The sequence below is a fragment of the Apus apus genome, chromosome 1, assembly GCF_020740795.1.
Source record: "Apus apus isolate bApuApu2 chromosome 1, bApuApu2.pri.cur, whole genome shotgun sequence".
Taxonomy (NCBI): domain Eukaryota; kingdom Metazoa; phylum Chordata; class Aves; order Apodiformes; family Apodidae; genus Apus; species Apus apus.
In genome coordinates this window covers 123,174,904-123,197,898 of record NC_067282.1, presented here as the reverse complement: position 1 = coordinate 123,197,898, position 22,995 = coordinate 123,174,904, and the positions used below count along the sequence as shown (strand labels likewise).

General features: G+C 43.4%; 1 protein-coding gene across 3 annotated transcripts in view; it reads left to right on the top strand.

Annotated features, from left to right (window-relative positions):
* The first annotated feature begins 9,562 nt into the window (after positions 1–9,562).
* CNGA3 (cyclic nucleotide gated channel subunit alpha 3) overlaps positions 9,563–22,995 on the top strand; it is a 35,895-nt gene continuing 22,462 nt past the window's right edge. For all 3 annotated transcript variants that reach the window (XM_051632350.1, XM_051632343.1, XM_051632333.1), the window contains exons 1-2: positions 9,563–9,831; positions 21,106–21,237. In XM_051632350.1, the coding sequence (XP_051488310.1) occupies positions 21,137–21,237 (101 nt within the window). In that variant the 5' untranslated portion in view covers positions 9,563–9,831; positions 21,106–21,136. The remainder of the gene's footprint in view (positions 9,832–21,105; positions 21,238–22,995) is intronic.

The following is a 22,995-nucleotide window of genomic DNA, read 5'->3' as shown; positions in this document are numbered from 1 at the left end:
AAAAGCAGCTGGAGAGAAAGAACTGTGTGAAACTCATTCTCAGAAGACTGGCAAAGCACATGATGTAAAAAAAGTACAATTCGTGGACTAAACAAATGTGATTTTTTTTTCACCCCCACTTTTGTTTATTTTTTCTATTTTAAGTAAAATAGCTCAAGATTACGTACAATTTTTTGTGGTCATTTAGCCATTGTGTTACTTGCAGTATTTCTCTGACTCAAAGGCATCTAATTAATACAATAAAATGGACTTAGTTAAAGACCACAGCATAATATGAGAGGCAATGTGAATAAAGACAAATAAAAATACAAGAAATGTCGCAAAACACAGAAAAAGGCAAAGGCCTCTTCCCCATTTTCTCTCCTGAAAATGGTCTAAGCCATTCACTACAACTAATTTACTGAAGACAAAGATTGCCTAAAATGTATTGTTTGTAATAAACAAACAAACAAACAAATAATAGAACATATTTTGAGACATACCATCTCAGCTCATGAGCCATGTTCTAGCAGCCACAGGATTTTTTAAAGAACAGATATTCATGCTGATTAGGTGTTGGAGAGACTGTGCTTTGTGTGCTAGGCTCTGAAGGAAGAAAAGGATACTGCAAAAATAGAACAGGACAGCTCTAAGAAGCAAAACTTCAGGGGAAGGCAAAGGGATGTGGACCCTTCATCATATCCCTTGGGCTGATGCAGAATGTTCCTGTAGCATCTGCTTTGGTGCTTGGCAAGAGGATAAGAACATTGCATCCTGGCAAAGGTCTTTTGCTCAGAGGTTGTTAGTGAGGAAGGGCCCTGCTTTCACATGGCCCAATATTGTACTTATTTGTAGAAATACATGTGCAGTCCGAGGAAAATTTTCTCAGTTCTCCAACTGAACATCCAACTAGTCTGAAAAGTGGATAGAATAGGAATGAATCAAAAAGTTACTGGATTGCACTGACGCTCCAAGGATGCGAGATGCCTGTCACTCTTGAGGGAGACATCGCTTGTCCCAGGCTCCTCAAACTGCTGCTGGAGAAGTTTGAGAAGTGCTTGCTTTTGAGGTAGACTACTAAGAAATCTTGCATGCAACAGAAAACCCTTAGATGTCACTTGGGTTTATTAGGGAGCAGGTGACTCGTATTATCTTCCTGCTAACAGCTGGATGCCTGATCTTCTCAACCTGCTATACCTGTGTTCAGTAACTTGTAGATCCTTGTGGAAGTTAATCTCATTACTGGTGAGATGCATGAATGCACATGAGCTTTTTTTCTTCACTTAACTAGCCTGGCTGTTTAACTCTCAGGTATTTTCTGTTTTATTATTGTCTTGTGCAGCAAGCTTATCTCTTCACCCACTTTTTTTAACAGCAATCCAAGTGCTACAATTTCCCTGCCTCTTAATTCTTCTGCTCCCAGATATGTGAGTAAATATTACTTTCATGCTAGCATTTTCCTGGACTCCAAAATAAACTAGGAAAGTCTTAGAGTAGGTATTGGCAGCTATGCTCTAATTTAAGTGAAGGTAAAAAAAAAATATACAGTGAGGTCAGACTAGAAATCTAGCAAATAGAACTCTTGGTTCAATAACTGAACAAGAAAACATGAAAGAGGCAAGTAGATGGGCACACCTGAACAGGGCCTTGGGGGGAATGATGAGAAGTTCATGGCATGGAAGATGAAAGAAAACAAAAAGAAGAATTTGGAGAGTGGTCTGACAGCTGAGGAGTTTCACTTGTAAGCTGGAAAAGAATAAAATGAGAAGGCAAGCTATGAGAGTGAAGACTGTGTTTAATAACCAGCTAGCTGAGTACCATGGTGTGAAAGACATAACTTAAGGGTTTTCTTTTTTTTCTTTTCTTTTTTTTCTTTTTTTTTTTTTCCCCCCCTCTTTTCTATTTTAAGGTGCTGGAACTCCAGATTTTCCCTTTCTAATTAATTATGTCCAGCTGCAAACTATCACTAATGCTTTGCTTAATTGGGGCCAGAGTGGAACAAAATTGATATTTAATTTGCATATAAAACTACAAAATACCTTGCCAAAATTAGACATGGTAATTTGTAGTTGTGTTTTCAAGACGTGTTTGTCAGAATCCAGTAATTTTTGGTCTCAGCTAAATAATGAGCAATGCCTCTCTGAACATAACTATTTGGATGGATAATGTCTTGCAGCTGTCAGAATTTGGAACCTACTTGGACTAGTTTAATGATTGTCCAAATGAAGCATGAGCTAAACTTGAAAGAAAATCATAGAATCATAGAATCCTAGGGGTTGGAAGGGACCTCGAAAGATCATCTAGTCCAACCCCCCTGCCAGAGCAGGGTCACCTAGAGTACATCACACAGGAACGTGTCCAGGCGGGTTTTGAATGTCTCCAGCGAAGGAGACTCCACAACCTCTCTGGGCAGCCTGTTCCAGTGCTCTGTCACTCTTACAGTAAAAAAATTTTTTCTGATATTCCTCTTAAACCTCCTATGCTCCAACTTGTATCCATTACTCCTTGTCCTATCACTGGTCTTCACTGAAAAAAGCTTAACTCCATCGTCTTGACACTCACCCTTTACATATTTGTAAACATTGATGAGGTCCCCCCTCAGTCTCCTTTTCTCCAAACTAAAGAGACCCAGCTCCCTCAGCCTTTCCTCATAAGGGAGATGTTCCACTCCCTTAATCATCTTTGTGGCTCTGCGCTGGACTCTTTCAAGCACTTCCCTGTCCTTCTTGAACTGAGGGGCCCAGAACTGGACACAATATTCCAGATGTGGCCTCACCAATGCAGAATAGAGGGGGAGGAGAACCTCTCTTGACCTACTAACCACACCCTTTCTAATACACCCCAGGATGCCATTGGCCTTCTTAGCCACAAGGGCACACTGCTGGCTCATGGTCATCCTCCTGTCTACCATGACCCCCAGGTCCCTTTCACCTACACTGCTCTCCAGCAGGTCAGCCCCCAACCTGTACTGGTACATGGCGTTTTTCTTCCCCAAATGCAAAACTCTACACTTGCTTTTGTTAAACTTCATCAGGTTTTTCCCCGCCCAAGTCTCCAGCCTGTCTAAGTCTCTCTGAATGGCAGCACAGCCTTCTGGTGTGTCAGCCACTCCTCCCAGCTTGGTGTCATCAGCAAACTTGCTGAGGGTACATTCTGTGCCCTCATCCAGGTCGTTGATGAAGATATTGAACAACACCGGTCCCAGTACCGACCCCTGAGGGACTCCACTAGTCACACACCTCCAACCAGATTCTGCCCCATTGACTACAACTCTCTGACTTCTTCCTTTCAACCAGTTCTTGATCCACCTCACTGCCTGATCATCAAACCCATACTTGATCAACTTATCTACAAGGATGCTGTGGGAGATGGTGTCAAATGCTTTACTGAAATCAAGATAGACCACATCTACCGCTCTACCATCATCTATCCACCTAGTAATTTCCTCATAGAAGGCTATGAGGTTAGTCAAACATGACTTACCCTTGGTAAAACCATGTTGACTGCTCTTGATGACCCCCATCTCCTTGATATGTCTAGAGATAGTGCCAAGGACAAGTTGTTCCATCACCTTTCCAGGGATGGAGGTGAGGCTGACCGGTCTATAGTTACCCGGGTCCTCCTTCTTGCCCTTCATGTAGACTGGAGTGACGTTTGCTATCCTCCAGTCCTCAGGCACCTCTCCAGTTACCCATGACTTACCGAAGATGATGGAGAGTGGCCTAGCAATGACCTCCGCCAGCTCCCTCAGCACCCTTGGATGCATTTCATCCGGACCCATCGATTTATGGATGTCCAGATTATGCAACTGATCCCTAACCCAATCCTCATCTACTATGTCCTCACCTATCTTGACTACTTCTGGGGTTATATGAATCTGGGGCTCATGGGAAAAGCCTGCAGGAGTAAAGACAGAGGCAAAGAAGGCATTCAGCACCTCTGCCTTCTTCATATCCTCTGTCACCAGGGCACCCACCTCATTCAGCAGTGGGCCTATATTGCCTCTGGTATTAGCTTTGTTGGCTATGTATTTGAAAAAGCCCTTTCTACTGTCCTTAACCCGACTTGCAAGGTTAAGTTCCAAGGAGGCCTTAGCTTTCCTAGTTGCCTCCCTACATTCCCTGAAAACGTTTCTATATTCCTCCCAAGTGACCAGTCCCTCCTTCCATGATCTATAGATTTTCCTCTTCCACTTGAGTTTCCCCAGCAGTTCCTTTTTTAACCATGCTGGTCTCCTAGCTCCCTTACTAGATTTTCTACCCATTGGGACACACTGATGCTGTGCTTGCAAGAAGTGGTCCTTGAATATTGTCCAGCTATCTTGAGCCCCTTTACCTTCTAGCACTCTGTCCCATGGGACTTCCCTTAACAATTGGTTGAGGAGGCCGAAGTTTGCTCTGTAGAAGTCCAGGGTTCTGGTCCTGCTGGAAATTCTGTTCCTCCCACACAGGATCCTGAACTCCACCATCTCATGGTCACTGCAGCCAAGGTTGCCATTGACCACCACTGCTTCAATAAGGCCCTCCTTGTTGGTGAGCACAAGATCCAGCAGCGCTCCTCTTCTAGTCGGCTCATCCACCATTTGCATTCAGAAGTTGTCATCAATGCATTGGAGGAACCTCCTAGACTGTGAAAGGCTGGCTGTATAAGTCTTCCAGCAGATATCGGGATAGTTAAAATCTCCCATGAGGACCAAGGACTGCAGTTGTGAGGCTGCTTTCAGCTGCCTGTAGAAAGCCTCATCAACTTCCTCATCTTGATCAGGAGGTCTGTAGTAGACCCCCACAACTGTGTCACCCATACTACCCTGTCCTTTAATTCTTACCCACAGAATTTCAACTCGCCCCTCATCAGCCCCTGTACAAAACTCAATACATTCTAGTTGCTCTCTCACATAAAGAGCAACTCCACCACCTCGCTTCCCCACCCTATCTTTCCTAAAAAGCACATAGCCATCCATGGCCACATTCCAGTCGTGTGAGCTGTCCCACCATGTCTCTGTTATTGCTACCAGATCATAACCCTTAGACCGCACACAGACCTCTAACTCTTCCTGTTTATTCCCCATGCTGTGTGCATTGGTGTACAGGCATTTCAGGAAGCAAGTAGAGCACATCGGTGGGACTAAATCCTCCTTAGCCCATCCTCCTACAGGCCCTGGTATGTTCCTCTTGGGCTTGTCCCTAACAGACCCAGTTTTCTCCCCTTCCCCCTTCACATCTAGTTTAAAGCTCTCTCAATGAGCCCTGCTAAGTCCTGCCCCAAAAGCCTTTTCCCCCTCTGGGACAGGCGCATCCCACCCACCACCATCAGGCCAGGTGTCTCATAGAGCAGCCCATGATCAAAAAAGCCAAAGCCCTGCCTTTGGCACCAGTCTCTTAGCCATTCGTTCATCATTAAACTCTTCCTGCTTATCTCTCCACCCATTCTTGCAGGAGGTATGGAGGCAAACACGACTTGTGCTCCAGACCCCCTAACTAGCCATCCCAGGGCCCTGAAGTCTCTCTTCATTGCCCTTACATTTCTTGTAGTAATTTCGTCACTGCCAACCTGAAAAATCAGCAGTGGGTAGTAATCAGATGGATTTACCATACTAGAGAGTTTCCTTTTAACATCTCTAATGCGAGCCCCAGGGAGGCAGCAGACCTCCCTGTGGGATGGGTCAGGTCTACAGATGGGCCCTTCTGTTCCCCTCAGAAGGGAGTCACCCACCACAATTACCCTCCTTTCCTTCTTAGTTGAAGAAGTCCTAAGTCGTGGAGCTGAGTGACAAGTCATAGGCGGTTCACTAGACAAATCTGTCACTCCAGCTTCATTTTCCTTTCCCTGAAGTTCCAAGACCTCGTACCTATTCTTCAAGGGCAATTCGGAGGATGGACGGAGTGTCTTGGAAATGAGGAAAATGTTGGAAAGAAGGAATTTTTGTTTCCTGAACAAGCATGTTTTTGCTGTAGCTTGAACTAGTAGGCTGAAACCTGCTAGTAAGTAGGTTTGAATAAGAACCTAAGTAGCACATAGGAATTAATAAGGGAACTGGAAAACATTGCCAAATTTAACTGCAGGACTCAGGATGGTTTTCTGCCTCTTTGTGCTTACTGCTTTGACAACGACTGATGACTAAATAGCAATTAAACATTTTTGTCAGCTTGCTTCATGCTATTAGCCAAGTACATTTAGAGCATTAGGGGTTCTGTATCAACACTTCTTTTTATTTTGTCTGTTTAGCTCTAAATTTTAAATGTTTGCTCAGTTTCTATGGGGATTATTTAGCAGAACTAAATCTGTGAGGTTCCAACTAGTTACATTTCCTTTTGGATGTAATTTCAAATGTAATTACTAGCCACATCACTGAGGCTGCTTTTGGAGAGGTATAGTCCCAGTAGCAATGTTTGAAACAGTCACTGATTTTCTGAAAAGGTTTATATTTAGCCAGCCAGATTTTAATTTCTGCAAACTTTTGCCAACTAAAAGCCTGTACCAGCATCTTCAGGAAATGAGCTGAACACTGTAGTGCTTTGGAGTTGTACAAAGCCCTCAGCAGCACCTGTGCCTCAGAACTGAATGGTGCAAGGGGAACAGAAGGAAGGCCAGCTGGTTCAGCTGCTCCCTACTCAGCATGGAGAGCGCTGAAGCTGTTTTGGTTCCCTCTCACTTCGTGTATGCCCCCCGGAAACACTTTGTGTGTATGGTGGAAAGGGGTTCTTTTGATCCTGGCTTGTATTAGCAATGGTGTGACCAGCAGCAGCAGAGAGGTGGTGATTGTCCCCCTGTGCTCAGCACTGGTGAGGCCGCACCTGGAGTGTTGTGTCCAGTTTTGGGCACCTCAATTCAAGAGGGCCTAGAGAATACATCTTATGAAGAACACTTGAAGGAGCTGGGAGTGTTTAGTTTGGAGAAGAGGAAACTGAGAGGAGACCTCATCAGTCTCTACAACTACCTGAAAAGTCATTGTAGAGAGGCTGGTGCTGGTCTCTTCTCACAGGTAATTAGTGACAGAACAAGAGGGAAGGGCTTCAAGCTGCAACAGGGGAGGTTTAGACTGGATATTAAGAAAAAATTCTTTCACAGAAAGAGTGGTTGGATACTGGAATAGGCTGCCCAGGGAGATGGTGGAGTCACCATCCCTGGAGGTGTTTAAGGGTCATTGGGATGTGGTGTTGGTTTATCTGGTTTAGGGGAGAACTTGGTAGAGTAGGGATGGTGGTCGGACTTGGTCATCCCAAGGGTCTTTTCCAGCCTGAATAGTTATATGATTCTATGACATGTAACAGGAGCATGTATAATAAGCCTTCTTAAAATTGTGGCAAATTTAAACCTTCTGTTGTTCTTTTTGGGTTTTTTTTGTTGTGGTTTTTTTTTTCAACACTGGAATGATGCCTATCACCCTTTATAACAGTGGTTGCTTCTTGCTGTAAGGAGCTTTGCTACCACTTTGCCCTTCTTTACTTAAACTCCCAAGTATTACCACCTTCCCTGATTTTCTTCCCCTTCTCTTCCTTGCCAACAACTCTTCTCTCCAACAACTTCATCCCCCCTTTGCTCCATGTTCCCCTCTGTTATTGTTGTGCTGCTTTAGTGAGGCATGCCTTGCTATTTGGACATCAAATGGTTTGATGGCATCTTTTCCTGGGAGGTGGTGGGGAGCATCCTGTCCCAGCCATCCTGTGCTAGCAACAAACTCTCACTTCAGTTGGAGAGTAGCTGGACTCTCTCAGCACTATTTAGGTTTCTGTGAAGCTGTACCCTTTTCCTCAGGGGAGCATCTAAATGGTCCCCAGTCATTCAGGTAGCAGATGGTCACTGGTTGATAGAAGGACAGTGAGCTACTGGGAGTTGAACCAAGTCTCTTTCTTCTGCATGGACAATGAGCAGGAATAGATGACATGGAATCTGTCACTGGAGGACCTTCAGCTTTTTTTAAGATGAGGAACACCCACCTGGAAGCAGGAGGTGGTGAAGCACAGTTACATGCTGGTGGGATCTTTGGCACCAGTAACATCTCTGGATTTCCAGGTAGCGCCTTGTCTGAAGGGAGAAACACTCAGTGAACACAACTTCTTGAAGAGGACAAAAGGGCTTCATGTGAATTTGAAGAGTGGGGACTGTTTTCTCTACAAACTACATTTTTCCAGATTTTTTTTTGTTTTTAAAGTATTTACCATGCAAAAGCTTTTAGTGTGGAAAGTGCTTCTTCTAATGCAACAGAAAAGCGTAACATCACTTACGTCTTCAGCATCTATTTTAACAACCTACATAAAAGAAAAAAAAAATTGGTGTTGGAATTTTTTATTTTAATTAAGGCTCCTACCCTTCTATAGAACTGTAATTGTAGGTTTGGCATTTCTACAGAGAATAATGACTCAAGGAAGAACCCAAGAGAGAGAAATTGAAACAATTGGTGCAGGTTGTATATTTATACACTGATAAATTAACCATCTATTCTAAAATTTATGTAGTTCAGATTAATCTAAAGCTTTTAAAAAATCCTGTATCTGAACAAATGGTTTCATTGACAGTGCATTATTTCCTTGAACAGAAAATAGTATTTTCCAACAAACATGCATGCTATGATAAAACTTAGATAAATGTAGTTAACATTCCTTTCCTATGTTTTTATTTTCCTTTTTTCCTTTTAGAGATTTAATTCTGTGATATAGAAGTTTTGAAGAGACTTAATCCTTTGATTAAGGGAGTAAATTGAGGTACTGTGAAAACGTCTTATAATTTTAATACAGGGTTTTCTCTAAGTTTTTCTTACACCAGGACCACTGAATACTGGGGCAGATTTTGGAAAGTCATGCATCCTAGATGTGGACGTTCTGTTTTTTTGTTGATTCAGCCTGGTCACCTTATTGTTCACATCTGGGACCTTTTGGAGACCTCCACAGCTTTTTTTTTTTTTCTGGATTCCCTTCCCAGGCTTCCTTCACCCAGAAGTCAGGACATGGGGGGAGGAAGGTCTATAGCTAGACCTTGTTTTAGTAGGAAGCCAGGACCTGCAAAGGGATTGTGTATCTATGTGTGTAGAAAGGCTGAGGGAGCTGGGTCTCTTTAGCTTGGAGGAGACTGAGGGGTGACCTCATCGATGTTTACAAATACATAAAGGGTGAGTGTCAGGAGGACGGAGCCAGGCTTTCTTCAGTGATGTCCAGTGATAGGACAAGGGGCAGTGGGTGCAAACTGGAGCATAGGAGGTTCCACGTAAACATCAGGAAGAACTTCTTTCCTGTGAGAGTGACAGAGCCCTGGAACAGGGCTTTCCCGCCCAAGTCCCCCCTCAGCCCCGCCGCCTCCCGGGCTGAGGAGGGGTGTGTTTTTGGGGGTGCGGAGGGGAGCCCGCCCGGCCCGGCAGACGAAGGGCGGGGGGAGCGGCGTGTGCCCGGCGCCTGGGGGTAGCCGGGAGCCGGGTTCCTCTGGCGACCGGCAGCTCTCGGCCCCTCCGGGCGGAGGGGCGGCTGAGGCGGCAGCGGGCGGGCGATGGGCTCTCGTCCCGGGCGGGACGAGCCGCGGCTGAGGCGGGCTGAGCGCCGCTCCCGCCCCGCCGCCCGGGCTCAGCTCCGCCCCGCAGGGAGCGGGCGGCTGCGGGGCTGCGCCAGCCGCCGGGGGGGACCCCGCGGGGCCCGGGGCTGGGGGAGGCCCTGGGCGGGCTGACATCGCTTCTGGTGCCGGGGAGCCTGCGGGTCCTGGGCCCGCCAGCAGCCTGCCCTGCCCTGCCCTGCCCGCAGCCGGCTCCCAACTTCCCCGCGGACGTGGCGAGAAATGTGCGGCTGCCCCGCCGAGCCGCTTTTGACGTCTTGATCCTTTCGGAGAACTTAACAGGATCGCAAAGCCCCTTCGAGCGGCTTTTCCCCGGTGAGCGGGGCGAGGTTGGGGCGGGAGGGGTGGGGGGGAGCTTAAGCCGTGCCGGGGCTTGCTCGGGGGGTGACGGCCCGGAGCATCCAGACGGACGGAGAGAGGAATTCCGCAGCTCGGATGCTGCGGAGGAAAGCGCTGGAAAAAACAGGTGAGTGTGCGCCTTCCTCTTCCACACCCCTCCCTGCCTGCTGTGCCCCTGCCCGGGGGGTCCTGTCCCAGGCGGCATCTTCAGGGAAAAGCTTGGAATGGAAGCGTAACTGACAGGCTTTTTTTTTTTTTTTTTTATGTATTGGGTTTTTTTATTAAGGTTTGTAGTTGATTAATTGACGCGGAGAACCGTGTATCCGCAGTTAGTTTGGATTCAGGACACGAATCGGTACAGAAGTGGAGCCGGGGTGGTGGTGGTGGGGAATTAGCGTGTTTAATTGCTCCTGTTGACAGAGGCTTCGCTTCACCCGGGTGTCTCGGGCTTACCCGCTGCCCGGGGTACAAGCGTCAAGTTGTCAACCCCCTATAAAGAAAACACCGGCAAATACCACGAGCGCACCGAAAGGAAATCCCCAGGAAATCCTGGGGTTCCTGGTGCTCCCGTGTTTGTGGCGACGTGACGTATTTCGCAGGACTTGTGCAGGCTGTAGTGTGCCCAGGAATGGGCAAGATAGGATCACGGCTGCAATCAGTGTCTCTCACTAATGCCTTGTCCTCTTCCTTGCTAAGAGGAAAAAGCCAAGACAAGGAAAAACAACATGAACTTCAACGACATGAATCTCTGAAGAAGTGATGTTACGTGTAAATATTGGTGCTGGTTAGCGCTGGACACTTGAAGCTGTATTTTGCTTTCCAGATTCAGAGTTGTTATAATCAGAGCAAACAGTACCGGGGACTGTTGCGTTTAAAATCTGTGACTTTCATTGTTACGATTCAGTAAATTGTAGGTTCAGATGTGACAGTTTTTGAAACAGCGTAACATTGCATCAGGTCGGCACAGTTATTTTCTTCTCCGGTATTTTTTGTGTTGTTTTGTTTAAGTATGCCTGCTGAAACCATCCGATTAGAAAAAAACACAGGGTTCAGATGGTCCCGGGGCTGTCAAGATGTCTAATCATGGAGGGTGATCACGGTAAACGAGCAGTGAACGACTTGAGGGAAGAGCACATCAGCTTACAAAGATCGCACACCATCCTTCCATGTCAGCTTCTCTCACCTCTGCCTTCTGGAATAGCTCCGGGCATCCCAGCCTGTGTCATCCAGTTTGCACTGGTGCTGCGGTTCAGCACGTTGTCCAGCAGCCTTCTCCGGTGTCGCCATCTCTTTTCATTAGCATCTCTTAAATCCTCTTTGGTCAAAATACCTTGTTCCTGCATGTGAAACGTGACAGAGGTTACCTCTCATGTCTTCCTTCCCAAGCCAAATGGGATGGCTGTGGTGGCTTACATAAAGAGGGCAGGGAGTGAATGCCAGTGGGGAGCGTGCACGTGTGTGCACGTGCACACGTGTAACCACACACACACACAAACACACACGTATAGATATATACTCAGAAACATAAACCTGCTGTGTTTTACCCATATTCATTCCCTTGTTATGTCCACTTTTAAGACTTACCTTGGCAAATGGATGCGCTGATTAGAGGTGTGGGCAGAACTGCTAAATTTTAGACAGTGGTTACAGAACCTTGCATGGAGCTTATCTGCTGCATACACATATATAAATGTGGATACCTGTGTCATGTTCACCTCTACTAGCAACAGAAACAGCACAATGTGACTTGGTTGTCCAGTCAGCTATAATTTGTAGTTTGCCATGTAATTTACAATGTTGTGTTCAATATGCATAGTTAGATTATTCTGAACAGTTGCCAGTCTAAAAATGAAGACATTCATAAAAAGTGGTTTGCAAAAAAATTTAGTAATTCTTAGAAAATTGAACTGTACTACTAATAATTCATAGATATGACAGGGAAACTCAGTCCAAATAATTCAATATACTTAAAAGATTATTTTGCTACTACAAGGTGCCAGGCACTCAATCAGCCATCAGCTGGGTCAAGGATATTAATCTGCATTTAGTTTTAATACTATAAATTATACATGTATGAATATACAGTGTTGTGTGTAGTATTTGCACATCCTGGAGTACCCGTGAGAGGTAGAGTATTTGTTTTACACATCTTTAGTACTGGGGTTACTAGGCTATGTGTGTAAATGATGTGCGTTTTCAGAAGTTATCAGTGTCCACAGACTACAGGAAATTGACATAGCGTATAGTAAGAAAATTTAAAGAGTGTCCTTTTAAAAGAGATCATGGGATTTAAGAATCATAGAAAAGAATCACAGAATCATAGAGTGGTTTGGGTTGGAAGGAGACTTAAATATAATCTAGTTCCAAACTCCCTGCCATGGGCAGGGATACCTCTCATTTGACCAGGTTGCTCAGAGCCCCATCCAGCCTGGCCTTGAGCATTTCCCATGGTGGTGCATCCACAACTTCCCTGGGCAACCTGTTCTAGTGTCTCACAACCCTCACAGGGAAGAATTTCTTTCCAATATCTAGTCTAATCTACCCTCTTTCAACTTTCCTCTTATCCTATCACTACAAGCCCTTATAACAAGCCCCTCCCCAGCTTTCCTGTAGCCCCCTCAGGCACTGGAAGGCTGCTGTAAGGTCTCCCTGGAGCCTTCTCCTCTCCAGGCTGAACAACCCCAACTCTCTCAGCCTGTCTTCATAGCAGAGGTGCTCCAGCCCTCTGATCATCTTCGTGGCCTTCCTCTGGTTTTACTCCAAGAACTTCATGTCCTTCTTATGTTGGGGACTCCAGAGCTGGACACAGCACTCCAGGTGGGGTCTCACAAGAGCAGAGTAGAAGGGGAGAATCACTTCTGTTGTCCAGCTGGCCGTGCTTCTTTTGATGCAGCCCAGGACACAGTTGGCTTTCTGGGCTGCAAGTGCACATTGCCAGCTCATGTTGAGCTTCTCATCCACCACCACCCAGAAGTCGTTCTCAAGGCTATTCCCAATCCATTCTTCTCCCAACCTGTTATTTGTGCTTGGGTTTGCCCCGAGCCCTGGTGCAGGACCTTGCACTTGGCCTTATGAGGTTGGGATGGGCCCACCTCTCAAGCCTGTCAAGGTCCCTCTGGATGGCATCTCTTCCCTCCAGTGTGTTGACTTCACCACACAGCCTGGTGTTATGGGCAAACTTGCTGAGGGTGCACTTGATCCCACTGTCTGTGGCTGACAAAATAACTGTTGATTTAAACATTTATGTGTAACAATTTGTGATCATGAGGTGGTGCAGCCTGCTTATTATTTTTCAGCCCCTTGGGCCTGGTCCAGTAACCTTTGAACAGAGCTGATTTCCATGAGAGCGTGCCAGAATTAAATCTGCACCTTAATTAAAAATTTAATTAATTTTAAAATTCTGAATCATTGCGGGAAAAAGTTGCACCTTGTCTTCAACTCACATAGTTGCTTAAAGGTCCAGTGTGCAGTCTTTGAGGTCCATCTGTTGTCTGTGCTGGTTGATACATTAGCACTGCAGCCTGTCACAGGTAACACAGAACGTACATAATGTACGGCTGAACTACAACTCTTACAAAGTGATGTAACAAGGATCATGTGGGTGGAGGTCAAATCCTGAAGTAAATCCCAAAGATTTACCAAGGTTGAACCTGAGAGGCTGCATGAGGACTTGAAACGTGTCTTAACTAAAATGATGTTAGTGATCCTATGCAGCTCATCACTGCTTCCATAGCAGTGAGTAAGATATTGTTGAAAGCCTCAGGAGCAACAGTATATTGCCAACTATGCAAACATGTAAGATACATTATAAAACAATATGTCACCTTTTACTTTGTGACGGTGACACATCTTTCACCTTGAAGAGCTCTTTTTTTAATTCTGCCATCTTTTCTGACTGTAGTCCTTTTAATCTAAGGAGATGAGCTTTCAGAATATTAAGTGGTGGTATAAACAGCTTGATCTGCCATAATTTCTACATAAACAGCTATATTGACTTAGTATCAGAAGTATTAATACTTGTTTGGTTATCAATTTTGGATCAAGAAAGGGTGAGTTAACATATTCTGCCCAAAAGGGGAATTTGTTTTAGCTTGCTTAATTTGAAGTTTAATTTGGTGTGAGAAGTTTCTCCTTTTTGAGATGCAGCTCCTAAGCACAATGCAATTTGCTGCAAATGGGTGAATAGACTTGAGAAGGGGGAAGTTAAGGCTGTGAACTGGCTGCCTCCTCCTTTTGGCCTGGAGTTAGAAGCCCAGTTATTTTCAGTGTCCTGTTTTAGCTTCTGCCATTTCATATTGTCTAGCATATGCAGCTTACTTCTGAGTTTCTGATTCCTGGGTACCTTATTTTCTGCATGCCTTGTGTAGGAAATCACTGGATGGTACAGTTCTGAAAATTTACTTCCTAGAGCCTTCAAACCTGTAGTTCTAAGTCTTTAGTGTTATAAAGAGGTAAGTAGAACCTGATTTTCAAAACTGGGGAACGCTTGCATAAACTTGAACTTTTCATGTGTTACTTGAACTCTTACTTGTTGTGAAACAACTGGTTGTCTTGATAAAATCTCTTCTATACCAGACAGTGCATATAAAATAATTTGACACAAAAGATCAGTTGCTATTGAATCCAAAAGCAAGAGGATAAAAGAGTACATGAACTATTTATGTTCAGGGTAGGGAGGGCTATCACTGGATGTTTCTTGTTACGTTTTTAGTAGGATGATAGCTCCTTCTCATTTAGCTCTAGTTTCAGTCTCAATGATTTATACACTGAAAAGCAACATTCTTGAGTGTGGTATTATTATTCATCTCTTTCAGGTTAGTACATTTGGTAGCAAGGAAAGAAACACTAAGTGAGAAAGTTTGTTGAAGTTCTGCTTAGATCACTGGTAAAGATGTCAGTCTTTCAAGAGCTAGAATCTTTTCAGATAAGTTTTGTTTTGCTGTCTGACACTGGAAAATTCTTCAACCTGAGGCAGTTTTTGTTTTTCATAGTTTGACTCAGTGTGCTGAAAGATAATCACTGTGTTTTGGAAAATTTAAAATTACAAGGATACTTCAGAGATCCAGTTGTCCAATTTGGTGGCCTAAAACCGGGTAACTAGATTCAGGCTGAGAAGACCATCTCCCTCTGTCTGTTGGTCTTTCTCTCCCTCTTGTGAGATAAATACTTGTTTGAAGTGCCTTACATGGATTTATCACCCTCTAGGTAATCAAACTTTATCCTCAGTGTAATTACTAAGCTTTAAATATTCTGAGGAGGGAGTGTACCTCAAAGGTAACAGAGATTCTGTAGAAGGCAGGTACGTGCTTGCATTGGGCACAAGTGCCCAGGGGATGCAGGGGCCCCTGTGAGGAACAGTCAGGGCTGCCTGGTTCTAGCTGGCTCCAACTGACCCACCACAGGGCACAGCTGAGCCCCACAGCCAGGCTGGTCACACCTTGAGGAAAATGTATTTAAGAAGGAGTGAAATGCTGCCTAGGCAGTGTGTGAGGAGTGGGGGGAAGATGTGATAAACTGCCCTGCAGACACCAAAGTCAGAGGTGAAGGAGAGGAGGTGTTGTTCCAGGTGCCAGAGCAGATTCTCCCACAGCCCATGCAGAGGGCCATGCTGGAGCAGATATCCACTGTGGAGGATGCCATGGTGGAGGAAGTAGATATTTCCTGAAGGAAGCTTCAGACAGTGGAGAGGAAACCCATGCAGCAAAAAGTTCTTTTGACAGGAACTGTGGCCCATGGAGGACCTGTGTTAGAGCAGGTTTATCCTGAAGGGCTGCAGCCCATGGAGTGGACCCATGCTGGAACAGAGAAATGCTGTGAGAAGGAAGGAGTGGCAGAGAGGAATCATGGACTGACCACAATCCCCTACCCCCAGCCCCTGTGCTGCTGGGTGGGATGGAGGAGGTAGAGGAGCTGGGAAGGTAGGAGTGAAGTTGAATCTGGGAAAAAAAAAAAAAAGAGAGAGGGGGAGGTGTTTTTGTCTTGGTTTCTCACTATCCAACTCTGATAATTCTTCTCCTCTTGTTGGCTCTTGTGAGACCCCACCTGGAGTATTGTGTCCAGTTCTGGAGCCCCCAACAAAAGAAGGACATTAAGCTGTTGGAGTGAGTCCAGAGGAGGGCCACAAAGATGATCAGAGGGCTGGAGCACCTCTGCTAGGAAAACACACTGAGAGAGCTGGGGTGGGGGTTGTTCAGCCTGTAGAAGAGGAGGCTCCAGGGAGATGGGATAGTGGCCTCCCAGTATCTGAAGGAGTCTGCAGGAAAGCTGGGGAGGGACTTTTTACAAGGGCATGTAGTGAGAGGACAAGGGGTAATGGTTTCAAGCTGAAAGAAGGTAGATTTAGTTTAGATATTAGGAAGAAATCCTTTCCTGTGAGGGAGAGGAGGGACTGGCATAGGTTGCCCAGGAAAGCTGTTGAAGCCCCCTCCCTGGAAGTGTTCAAGGCCAGGCTGGATGGGGCTCTGAGCAGCCTCTTGTCTAGTGGGATGTGTCCCTGCCCATGGCAGGGGTGTTGGAACTAGATGATCTTTAAGGTCCCTTCCAAACTGGACCATCCTGTGATTTTACTGGGCAAGAAAATAAATTATTTTTCCCTATTTCGAGTCTGTTTTGCCTTTGATTGGTAAGCGATCTTCCTCTCCTTACCTCGACCCATGAACCTTCTCACCTCACTTTGTCCCGCTGGGCTGCTGAGGAGGAGCTGTGGGAGAGTGGCTCTGTGGGTGTCTGGCAGCCAGCCAAGGCCAAGCCACCACACTTCTCTAAGAACCGCATTTTTAAATACGAAACTGAGCTCTACTCAGTTCTTCAAACTGTCTTGTAAGTACCAGCTTTTAGCGGCAGTTTTAGGATTGCAGACCCCAGCTGGCTGGAGCTGTCCTTCTGCAGCCTTGCAAAAGTTGTTTGTGGTCTTTTATGCCCCTGCAGCACTTTCCTGCTGGCTGACTCTTGATAGCTCCATGCTCGTTTTGAGCCGCTCCCTGGTCAGTTGCTTTCCAGGTTTCAGATCCAGTTTTGAAGTGCTGCTCTCCTCCCAAGATCTTTAAACATGTTTATCATTAGGAACTTTGGATGCCTAGCAGGAGCAAATGCTTCTCCTTTATCTGCTACCCAGTAATTTGTCAAAATTTTGATGTGCTTCATGAAGGCCAAAATGTTGCTTTAGGAGTTCTCACTTCCTATGCTGTACCTAATAATTACTGCATTATTTATTTCTACCAGTCCTGTGTTCTGTCTCTCTCCCACAGTTGGGCTTGCATAGTAAAATTCAACAGTGAACATAACAGTGAGAGCACATGGTTAATTTGGAGGCATATAATGTAGTGGTTTACATGCCTTTCATCTCTACTCATTTGTTTCCATTTGCCTACATTGTGCATCACTAGCCATGAAATGGAGAAACTGATCTAGTTGATGTGGCTCATGCTGGAGTTCCTTGGACTTTTGTTTCTCCTGCCCCTAGTACTTTTTACCATCTGGAGATCTTTTTGTCTTACTGCTCCTTTTTCTCATCGGCATCATTAATGAGAGGTATTCCTATGGAACCCTGAAGTGTTCATAAACGTTTGCAGAGGTGAAGGTGACTTTTTAATTCCATCCTTGCTTTCTGTCTTCTAAGCAGCTAGTTTTTAATCCAAAATTGTGTTTGGTTTCCTACCCTGTGACTTGTTTTGTTTCTTTAGTGGCATAGATTTTGTAAGTCCAAATTGGGTATAGAACTCTTTTGTGTAGGTAGTGCTCCACTGGCAAACTCAAACCATTCCAGGAGATTATGAATATCTTAATTTCAGTATCTATTTGTATTCTCTAATTCCAGACTAGGAGTATCTAATTTCAGGAGATTAGAAACACCTGGAGAAGCCATTTAATTTCCAAGCTTAAAGAAATACTGTACTTAGTGGTTTTTAAGCAGGCTTTGAGGAACTGATGCACAAACGATAGGTCTGCAAATCCAGAACGTCACACCTACAGCTTTTGAAACACAGAATGGCACTGTTCCGTGCTCTCCAGGTTTAGCAGCAATATGTTGTTTCAATGAGGTAGTACATGTTGTTGGAAAAAAATTATCTACATCATCCCTAGACATCCAAGGGTTTTTATTATCTCATATTTTTATTGTTGAAACAGATTTATTTATACTGTTGGACATTATAAACCAGGTGATCCTTGTTTAAGAACTGCTGTAGGCAGATATCAATCTGATTGTGAATCACTAGAACTAATGACAGGGTTATTGTTGTGTTAACTGGCAGAACTAGTAAAAATCTTGACCCGGTACTAACTTTGTGTTGGAAATACATCCTTGGAAAAAAAGTTAATGCTTGTTACTTATCTTATGAATTGCTGTTCTTTTGGCCATTAAGCTTTTAAAATCTTGAATAAAGTGGAAGTTTAATGGGGGTACCTGGGGAACACATGAGACCATTCCGTGGAAGATGACAACTCCTTCTTCCCTCCTGCTATGTGATAGAGTTCCATTATGATTTAAAAATCAGTAAAATGATTTGACTGAGCTTTAAAGGAGAGCAGGGTCTATACAGAGCAGTAACATCCAAGCAGCTCATGCCATTCTAGACTTAAACTCTTAGTTCTAGTCTTAAACTCTTAGTTCTAGTCTTAAAATCTTAGTATAGCTCAAAGCAGTGGCAATTAAATAGTCAGCAAGAGCAGCTATTAGTAAGAAGCAGCAATTTGCTACTGTGCTTTATTTTGTGCATATGCATAGCAATTTGTCAGCAGGAAACGTGCTCAGACACCCTGACCTACTGTCTTGTAACCTCCTGTTGTAGCATTGAGTCTTGAAATGTGGGCAGTAAAACAGTGTAAATTGTAGGCTACTTTTGCAGATTTTGGTAAGCTGAACTTTGAAGAAATTAGTAACAACAGAAGGAAAAACTCATTTTCTTTTTACCTTGAACTATGCTCAAAGTAATATTTGAGAAACGGCAGTTACTTTAGTGCTCATTATTATGGCAAAAAAAGAAGTTCTAATCACCAAAACACTGTTGCATGTTGTCAATCTAATTCTGTGTTATAATGTATGTAATAGAAGCAATAATTGTAAGTAAAGGATGATTGATGAAAAATTTTCCTGGAGATGAGATATTTTTGGCATCATACCTATTTTGAAACCTATTAATATGGCTGGTTAATTTATTAATAACAATGTTTGTCTCTCAGAGGATGAAGCATAGAATGGTTAAGGTTGGAAGGGACCTTAAAGATCATCAGGTTCCAACCTCCCTGCTGTGAGCAGGGACACCTCCCACTAGACCAGGCTGCACAAACCTCATCCAACCTGGTCTCGAACACTTCCAGGGATGGGGCTTCCACAGCCTTCCTGGGCAACCTATTGCAGCACCTTACAACCCTCAAGGTGAAGAATTTCTTTCTAACATCTAACCTAAATTTCCCCTCTTTCAGTTTGAAAACATTACCCCTTGTCCTATCACTATCTTCTCTGATGAAAAGCCCCTCCCCAGATTTCCTGTAGCTGCTTCAGGTACTGGAAGGCCACTATAAGGTCCCGCCAGAGCCTTCTCTTCTCCAGGCTGAACAGCCCCAACTCCCTCAGCCTATCTTCACAGGAGAGGTGCTCCAGCCCTTGGATCATTGTTGTGGCCCTTCTCTGGACCCTTTCCAGCAGGTCTTTATCTTTCCTGTGTTGAGGGCTCCCAAACTTTAAAGAATTTTAAAAGAAAATGTAATAATTTTTAGAGAAATCACATTAATTGGTATTTATAATGAATATACAGTAACATATACATAAATAATTTGCCAAATGTTGTTTGAACAGACAAAATGATTCCTTTTGTAAGATTGTTCCAATTAACATTTTTACACAGTTGTTTTTATCATAAATTATCTGCACTTCAGGAATTAATTCTTCTGAATGAACAATCAAGTCTGAGAGTGGGTTGAAAGATCTCTGTTTATATCAGTATGTAATAGAAATGACCAATTTTTTCTCAGTAAAACTTCAATTAACCAGTAAGAACGGGGCTCAGATTAAGGTGAGACACAGTTACCAATCAGTTGACCTGCATTAAAGCAAAATTAGTAATGGGAAATATTAACTAGATTTTCAGGTGTTAATTTATACCCAAGAGCTATTTCTAGACCAATTCAATTATTTCTGGATGAAAAAATCAAATTAATCTATTTTATATTTTGAAATACATTAAATAATTTTAAAAGGACTATAGTATTCCCTTCAGTTTTCTGGGATTTGAGTGGAGAGTAAATCAGGTATCTAGCTTTTAAGAAACTGAATGCATAACATACTTAATAATGGATTGTGAGCTTTGCTTCAGGAATATTCAGAGCAGAACATTAGTTCCTGTAAGATCTGTATGTCATTTGCTGCTAAAACTGGATGTTGTATAGTCAGTGAGACAGAAGATTACAGGTCAAAAAGGGACAGTAGATGGTCTGAGGCAGTTGATTGATCCCAAGAGAATTTAATTCTAGTCATACCTGAAATAAAAAAAAATCCTGAATGGAACTTGAGTCTTAAAACCTGTTTTGCAGGTGATAGATGTGATACGAATTTGGAGGGGCATTGAAGGCCAGATCTGGAATTTAGGTCAATTTCCTAAATTTTGTAGGAATGGAGCTGCTAAGTATCTTAACAGAGCTTGTCTTGAAGCAGTATAATAAAAATGACATAGGGAAATAAAAGGGTATATGTTTACTGCAGAGTTTAGATAATACAGAGTTAATGCATGCCATACATTAAGCTGAGGGATTCATTTTGTGAATTATCTGCTTGGTTGATATACATTTTCAGAATAAAAAATTAATAAAATAGGTAAAATTAGCACAGTAACATCAACTTAAGGTGGGATGGGCTGTCCTAGCACATGGATCACCTGGCTTCTTTTGGTTGGCTTTCTAACTGTAAACATTGTTTTAATCAGATTTTAAAATACAGTCTTACTATGGATAATAGGTATGACAAGGTAGGTATTCAGAAAGCCCAGAGACTAAAAAAAAATGTCATGTAACCCTTTCTTTTTTTGTGGTCATATTGAATTTTGTTATATTTTTACTAGTGCTTTTTTCTGGTTAGTGCAAATAAATCAAGAAACTTGCGTCACATTGTGTGAGTAAATATCACTGGCTGTTCTTCAGTTAGCTGAATTTGGTTTTGCTCTTCCACTGTTTTGATAAATAGCTCTTTTTAAGTACTGAGCATGTTTGTTTTGCAGCCTTCACAACGTGTTTGTTTTTTTCCCCCTCCTGTTTCAGCTGTCATTTAGATGTTGATATGTAAAGCAAAATGGCAAAAATCAACACCCAGCGCTCCTACCCTGGTATGCACAGAATATCTGTCAGACCTACTGATGAAGATCTTGAAAGGATTGAAAATGGCTGTATCAGGTAACTTATTCCTTTCATCACAGTCAAGAGGACAGATTTGCTGCATAAATTGTGGCACTCCTGTAACTCTGCATTACGGGAGTGTTACAACATGGTATTGTTGACCTAGTGCACTTCACTGACTTAATGATGTGTATCCAAAGTCCAGAAGAGACAGCAACAGGAAGGTTGTCATGGCTCACAGTTTTGGAACCAGAATCTGTATTACCTCAGGAATGAAGCCCATTTTCACATCATTGGCAATCACACCAACTGAGTAAGGAGAAACATCTTTCTCAAGTCACCACAAGGTCTGTGCTTTCCACAGTCTGTGGGATTTGGAGAAAAAGGGATCCTCCTAGTGCCTGGCAGTGAAAACCCTCACAAAGTTGTTGGATTTTTTTTTTAAAAGCAGCCTCTGCCAATTGGCTTGTTCCTGTGATAGAGAACATTTGTGGTGTATAAAGAGTATAAACATTTTAATACTGACTTTTCAGAGCTGCTCACTGTACAGTGGAGCTCTAACAGTTTCTTTACATTCACCTTTCTCTGTTTTGTCAGTTTTTAAGTGGCTGTTTAAAATGTGCCAGTGAGCTTCCACTTACATTATACACAGTATCAGTCATTTGTCTAGTCTGGGCAAACCCTGCTGGGCCTGCAGGAAAGTGTCTGATAATCCTAGCACCTGTACAGACTGGAAAGTGTTTTGCTTTTGACTTGTTATGGTCAACAACCTTCACTGGGGGGACCTTAGTCTGTCTCTTGCTGCTCAAATGTGTACTTAGACTAGAGCACTCAAAACCTGCTGGGCTGATAGGACTGCCTGCATTAGGATAATTTTGGATTGCATCTTCCTCTGATTTAGTAGGGATGTGATCATTGTCCTGTTTGAGTTGGTCCAATTTTTTCTCTCTGCTTTGCTTTTGTGATAAGCTTCTGTTACATAGATGTACCTACACTAGTGAAAATGAAGTTGATTTTATTCTTTACACTGTGGCCTGCTTGGCTCAGTTTTACTTCCCCATGGTCTCATTAGGGAGTCCTTTTGTCTCTACAGTGGTACCTCAGAAATGGGAAAACACAGATCTAAATGAGCCTCTCTTTGCCTTTTTTTTAATGTTCTTTTTTTAATGTCCTTTTTGTAGAGGGTAGCAGTGATTGGCAGTTTATAGAATGGAATTACTGGCAAGGACGTGAGAGTGTGGTTAAAAAGGTTTAAATGTAGAATTAAATCACTGCACTCATCTGCAGTTTCAGAGGCAGTGACCTGCTTATGACAGATAGAGGGACTGAAATGGGAATTGCACTTCATTGTGATGATGATGGTCTTGAAGAGACATTTATTGCAAAGAAAGTTTGCTGTCATGAGTGTTAATGGAGTTCATAGATGAGTAAAAAGATACAATCTTGCTCTGGATAAGAGATGTCATATTTTGTTTGGATGTTTTTGGATTGCTGAAGTGATTGCTAGTAAGTATATACAGTACCTTTTGAATAACAGAGAATTCTGATACATGCTTTTAATTCAGATTTGTTTTAGAATATATCTGTACCAAAAGACAGATCCCATCCAAAATTTTAGCCCTTTTTTGTCTTGTAGCAAAATAGACAACTATAGACATTGGAAAAAAAACCCACATGTTTTCTAGAGTAACAGCATTTCTCCTTTCCCTGGATCTTCCTCTGAATCCTGATGGTTATAGTTCAGGAAGGCGATTAAACACGTTGCATTGAGTGCACCCTCAGCAAGTTTGCCAATGACACGAAGCTGTGTGGTGA